At 34.3% G+C, this 6,218-nt stretch overlaps 1 protein-coding gene across 3 annotated transcripts; it reads right to left on the bottom strand.

Moving 5' to 3' along the window:
- Positions 1 to 781: 781 nt before the first annotated feature.
- Positions 782 to 5,992, bottom strand: LOC101496307 (protein STICHEL-like 2). Of its 3 annotated transcripts, none has more exons than XM_004515789.4 (6): positions 5,646 to 5,992; positions 3,537 to 5,083; positions 3,190 to 3,409; positions 2,904 to 3,089; positions 2,275 to 2,490; positions 782 to 1,615 (listed from the first exon to the last, which is right to left on the bottom strand). In XM_004515789.4, the coding sequence occupies exons 2-6, from the start codon at positions 5,058 to 5,060 to the stop codon at positions 996 to 998; spliced, it is 2,766 nt and encodes a 921-aa protein (XP_004515846.1). In that variant the 5' UTR covers positions 5,061 to 5,083; positions 5,646 to 5,992; the 3' UTR covers positions 782 to 995. The 3 variants fall into 3 exon arrangements, with proteins under 3 accessions (XP_004515846.1, XP_012567386.1, XP_012567387.1); XM_012711932.3 differs by lacking the exon at positions 5,646 to 5,992 and adding an exon at positions 5,498 to 5,639; XM_012711933.3 differs by lacking the exon at positions 5,646 to 5,992 and adding an exon at positions 5,370 to 5,493.
- Between the last annotated feature and the right edge of the window lie 226 nt (positions 5,993 to 6,218).

The following is a 6,218-nucleotide window of genomic DNA, read 5'->3' as shown; positions in this document are numbered from 1 at the left end:
GAATTGAAATACCTTCTTGCATACTCAAAGTCTCAAAATGGATTTTCGTGTATTAGACAAATCTTTTTTTTTTTTTATAGAATTGCTGGCTATAGGGCTTTCTTGTGGCGTATGCCTTCCTAAATGCCAAAAATAAGTGATGGGCCAATGGACCTCCAGCGGTCCACCATGATTGTACGTGTCATTTTATGTGGATTTGAGATAAACAGCCAGAGACAAAGTTAGGGAAAATCACAAATTGATAAATTACGACTCTTATATTTAAACATTTTTAATTTTTACACTTATTCAATACTTAATTTTTTCTTTATCTTCCTATTTTGTGATTTTTGTAAAATATAAAGAGTTAAAATTACCACTCTTAATTTTATCCATAGTCTAGAAACATTAAAATAAAACTCAAATTATAGCTAGTATCAATGTATGTGCCGTGCCAACCCAATTGGCATTTGCTAGGCGAACAAAAATGTTATCTTACCTATTTAATAAATGAGTTTAATTTGCATGTTGTAGTGCTATATTTTAATGTATTATTACATCTCAACCATACATGTTTATTACTTTCGGTAATATATTTAGGGGTTCTATCACATTCCATAATCCATATGGACTTGTAAAAGAAGACCACCAGCAACAATATGCACTATATCAGGTTTTGACTTTTGATTATCATAACAAACCACAATCATCAAAAGATAAATAATACTTACCTATACTTATTTTTCTTATCTGTTTTCCTCCCTCATTTTCCGTGTGAACTAATAGGAACTACATAAAAAATTATGTTAACAAAAAAGTATTTAAAAGAAAGTGATATAGTTTAAATAGATTAGGTAACATTCCTTGCAAAATTGGCAATATTCTAGCAAGCCAAAATCTACTAATAGCCTAATACTAAGACAATAATGATAAAAATTCAAAAGAAACCTACTTTTCCTAAGAAGCTTTGGTTCACCTGTGTAAAAATACAAGGCTCCTTATCATAGCTACAAGTCTCAGAACATTTGTACTTGAGGATTGATAAAACAAAAGTCCTTCTGTTTTGATGCATATGAAGAAGATAATTTTCTATGAAGCCAAAGTGTTCGAGGAAAACAGTTGGAACGATGATCTAAATCAAGTGTTGATGAAGCAAGATGCTCACAATTGTACCCCTCTTCTTTGACAGATTCAACTCTAGAAAAAGAAATCCTTGGAATTTGTTGATCTGCAATCCTGTTCAGAATTATTTTCCCTGAGCTTAGTAAATTCCCTTCACAGCTTCTTAGAGTTGTTACCACCTCCATTCCATGGTATCCGCAATCGGAGGAGCGGGATAGAGTTTTGTCCATCATCATAGGCTTTTGAGAGGTGTAATCAGCATAGTCTGATTCACATTCTTTTTCATCGGATGATAGTGATTTTCGTAGAATTCTGCGCGAACAATTGAAGAAATTGAAAGATGACCTTTTCAACTTAGCATACTTGGAATCTGATGTACAAGGTACATGGTTGATTCTGAGCTCAATGTTACAACCTAATATGAACTGCAGAGAACTTGCAATTTGTTTCCACGACTTCTCGGCTCGAGTTACATAGGCGCGATGGTTGAACTCCAGCTCCACAACTGCAAGACCTGAAAATTGGAGTACATGAAATTCAATTGGTTGGTAACTAGTACTCATTGTGCTATGAATAGAGTACAATTTGTTCAAACTATTTAAAATGAAGTGCTATATAAATATAATTCACGTAGTCCAAGAATATGAAAATAGTTGATTAAGTTTATGGAAAAGGCACATATTAGTGCTATCATAAATATTATTGTTGAGACCTGACTGAAACAATCATTGACCAGGCTTTACTAATCTTTAGTCCCCTTTCTCTAGGGATCCGGAGACTTGAGACCAAAAATATAATGGAGCAGGTTCTAGGTTCCAAACAAATCAATTTAGAGTTTAAACAATAACTTATAACAATATTTCTAAAGAAATACTTTTTAGTTTTAAAAAAGAAGAAATCCTAAAAGCATACTTTTTCTTCTTATGTGGTCCTGTGTAAAATAACCTTCCCAACTCTAGTAGTGGGACCAGCATGGGATTTCACCTAATAATAGTGTTGATTCTGTTGAAAAGAAAATGTTAAAAAAGGAGTCGTAAACATTTCCCTGAACATTAACAACCAGAAAAAACACTGACCATAAATAACAGTAGGAAGAGATTATAAAATGACGCCAGAAATTTAAATGAATGCAAACTTAGTCACAGGACATAAAACATTGTACATAATATGTACCTTGGTTAATACAAACTGAGGACAACTTCCCTTGCTTCATGAGAAAAGCCTTGAGCCTTCTAGATTGACATATCTCTGCAGCTTTATACCATATGGAATCTAATGTTGCTTTGTCATCTTCTTGTACTTCTATTTTATATGACTTCTCATCACATTGACTTGTAGCAAGTTGCTTCAGGCTTTCACCTGTAGACGATGTACTGCATAAATCACCACCTGTACCCATTCAAAGGCAAACTTAAAATAGTTGATTAAACCAGATCAAATGTCAAACTCCTTTCACTCAGCAAACTCTATTTCATTCACGTGATTGTTTTGTTCTACGGTGACGAAAACATTGATTTTGATTTAATAGATTTTATAATTATGATTTTGGTTAAAAGTGAGTTCAAAAGACGAAGTGATTTATATTTATATATTCATGATAAATGTGATTTTTAATGATTCATGTTTAGATAGTTTGGACCTAAATTGCTTTTGTGGAGGGAATCCAAACATAACTAAATTATAGTCAAACTAAATTTGACCAACCTAAACGTGATTCTGGAGTGTTTGGACGTGGAACTAAACATACGCTGAGTAACACGGGGAATCAAAAAATAAAAAACTGAGAAAGAAGTCAAGCCTACCTCTATTGGATGCAGCTCTTATACACAACTTGGTATCATTGGTATCCACAGATGAATATTCTATAGAGCTCAACTGTAGAAGAGCTGCAGTGAACCATGTTGTTTGATTCTTAGAAATTCTCAATTGCTTCTCTGTATCAGAAAGTATTCTCAATGCATGACTAAGTTTCTGCATGCTTGATTCCGCTACGATGGAGGCAAAAGTAACCAATAAAACAACAGAAATAGAACTGAAAAAAAAAAAGTCTTAACAGTCAATACACACAATATATTTGAGAGCACTTACAAACATGCCTGTCAAAAAATCTTCTTCTGATTTCAGAACCACCAAGTTCACATTTTCCTGCAAGAATGTCCATAATAAGATTCGCCAACTGAGATATAAGTTGTAAAGGATCTATCCTTGATCTCAACAGCTCCCGCGCTCTTATAACCGTATTTGAAGTGTCCGATGACAAAGATAGGTCCAACAAATCAAGCAACTCATCATCCGATATGACACCAGTCTGCAGAAAAACAAAGGGCAAGACTAAATGTTGAAGAAACTCTATATATATAACAAAGCCAGTTTATAGGATATATTTATATATATAATATATATATATAGATGTACATAACAAAGTACAAACTTACAAGCTCATAGGCTAAGGAAATTGTGATTTTTTTACCAATCAAACTAAGCTGATCAAGCATCATTTCTGCATCCCTAAGAGAACCACATGATTTAGTAGCAATGAAATCCAAAGCATCTTGTTCAGATTCAAGACCCTCTTCAGCACATATTCTTTTCAATCTACTTGCAATGTCTGCATCTTTAATCTTTGCAAAGTGATACCTTTGAGCTCGGGTAACCACACTTCGTGGAAGCTTATCCAAATCAGGAGTGATCATCACAAAAACCACTTGCTGAGAAACACTATCTAGGCTATTCAAAAGAGTCATCCATGTTTCACCATTCAATAACTGGCACTCATCAATAATGTACACCTTAAAACGCGAGGAAACCGGAGCTGTGAATGCATTCTTAACAAGGGATTTAACTTTGTCTGTGCGATTAATTCTCAGAGAGTCCACTTCCTTAACATCTTTACTTCTTCCAGAAAAGAACAAAACACATTGTCTACACAAACCACACGGCTTTTGCTCCTCGAGGGAGAGGCAATTCAGCGCAGCAGCAAATATCCTTGATGCAGAGGTCTTGCCCGTGCCGCGAGGACCATAGAAGAGATAAAATGATGGTATCCTTCCTCTACAGATGGCACTCAAAAGAGACTTCCCAACCACATTTTGTCCGATCAAATCATCAAAAGATTTTGGCCTGAATTTCATAGATAAACTTCTAGGAGTTTCTAATGTTGGACTAATTTCACCACCAATGTGTATCATGCTTTTATGTTCAAGGAAATCTGTCTCATTAGCATGCTGCAACATCAAAGGAAGGCCTTCCATTTCAGAATAATGATTTGAGTCTCTAAACCTCGGCGACTTCGACCAACAACAGCTTATTCCACATCCATGGTAATCAACTAAAACATCAACATCAACGTCTTGAGGTGTATGTGTTGAGACACTATGAGGTGATAGAGCATTGTCAACCGAAATGCATGGACTCCTAATACAGCTTGCATTATCACCCGTCAATTCAGAAGGTTTCACTCGATTTTTCCGCAGTAACTTTCTGTTGGACTTTGAATGATCTATTCTCCTAAATTGTGATGACAATGCAGTTGATAAATAGCATGATTCCTCATCCTTCAAATGATTACTAGAAGGGTTAATGGAAACCAAATCCAATCCTTTAGCTTCATGGTTGCTACAACAGCTTTCTTTTGGGGATTTATTTCCATCATCTTGTTGATGTTCCTCACAATAGTTCATCATGTGACAATTCATTTCAAATTTAGTAGTAGCATGCCCTCTATGTTCCTTAAAATCTAAACCCTTTGACCTTAAATAACCATTATTATCATCAAAATCACATTCATAAGGAGCATTAAGAAACCTCAAAGAAATCCCATTTTCCCAACATCCATTATCAATCAAAGGAGATAACTTGCTAATACCATTTGTTGAAGGATCCCTTAATGACCTTACTCTCCTTAGTGCTACAAGAGTTTTAGAAATAGGAACGTCCACAGAATGCCTCCTACCATCCATCGCTATAAACAGTGCAAGCCAACCTACAAGAGAAAGAAAAACATCAACATGGAAAGCAAGAAAAAATGTATAAAAAAACAAACTTGGCACAAAAAAAGATATAACAACTGAAAAGTAGAAATGTAAATGTAGTAAACCAACATATCCCAGAAAATTAGCACGAAATAGCAACCCTTTTTTCTATTCCTAAAAAGTATAAAAATGAAATTTGAGGGTCAAAATCAAAAGCAAAGTTTCGTGAAATAAATAGTATACTGTAATAATAATAATAATAATCAAAATGGGGATAAAAGGTAGCTCCTTTCTTACTGGTAAATTTGCAGGACACTACTAACGGTAAATGAACATCACAAATTTAACAAACAAAAGAAGAAAAAAAAGTGAAGCACCAAAACAATCACATTATGTCATTAAAGAAGCTTCATAGTTGTTGTTACCTCAACAGAAAAATGTACTGTTTCATTTGCGTCAGTATTAGAAAGAAAAAATAACGGGGGAAGAAGAGAGAATCTTAAGTTCAAATTTCAATAAAGAAAATAACGCTCAACGACAAAAGTTGAGTTAGGGAAAAAAAAATAAACAAACCAGAAACTCGCAAAACGACGTTGAATGAAATAGTATAGCGTAGAAAATGGGTCGTCGAAAAACTCGAAGTTTGAAAAGCCTCTTCTCTACATTGAAGAGATGAAAATGAAAGAGTAATAAAGAAGAAGAAGTAGAATGGCAAATTGGTAAAATGTGGTGAATGTGAAGGGTGTTGAGGGTAGTGTGACAGGAGAGGACTGAACAAGTGTCAAAGTGTGTCGTTCTGATAAATGAATGAATGAATGAATATAGAGAGAGAGAGGTTAAGTTTTGTGTGTTGTTATTATAGAAGGTTGTTTTGTTCTGTTTCTAGCAATGGCAGATATTACTGTGGTAATGCAGGTTGCATGTGGGTGAAGGAATCACTCTTTTTGCAGAAAAAGTGTGGGGATCAAACTGTTTTTTGTAATTAGAGTTTTGAGTTTTGAGTTTAACTTATTATTACAACATTTGGGTTTAATTAGTTTAGTTGGAGAAGAAAACATCACTTTGACTAAAAATGCTGTGAAACCATTATTTTATTTTATTAAAGATTTCAAAGTCTAAAATTTGATTCAATTCAGTCAATTCACG

This window comes from Cicer arietinum, chromosome 7 (assembly GCF_000331145.2).
Source record: "Cicer arietinum cultivar CDC Frontier isolate Library 1 chromosome 7, Cicar.CDCFrontier_v2.0, whole genome shotgun sequence".
Classification (NCBI taxonomy): Eukaryota; Viridiplantae; Streptophyta; class Magnoliopsida; order Fabales; family Fabaceae; genus Cicer; species Cicer arietinum.
Note: the sequence above shows the minus strand (reverse complement) of the source record. Positions and strands in the feature narration are given on the sequence as shown.

Bases quoted from the DNA above. Each gene is read 5' to 3' on its own strand.
- LOC101496307 (XM_004515789.4), bottom strand. From the start codon at position 5,060: ATGGATGGTAGGAGGCATTCTGTGGACGTTCCTATTTCTAAAACTCTT. The intron at 3,410-3,536 runs GTAAGTTTGTAC...GTTTTTCTGCAG, and splicing joins TTTCCTTAGCCTATGAGCTT to ACTGGTGTCATATCGGATGA. The intron at 2,491-2,903 runs GTAGGCTTGACT...GAATGGGTACAG, and splicing joins AAGAGCTGCATCCAATAGAG to GTGGTGATTTATGCAGTACA.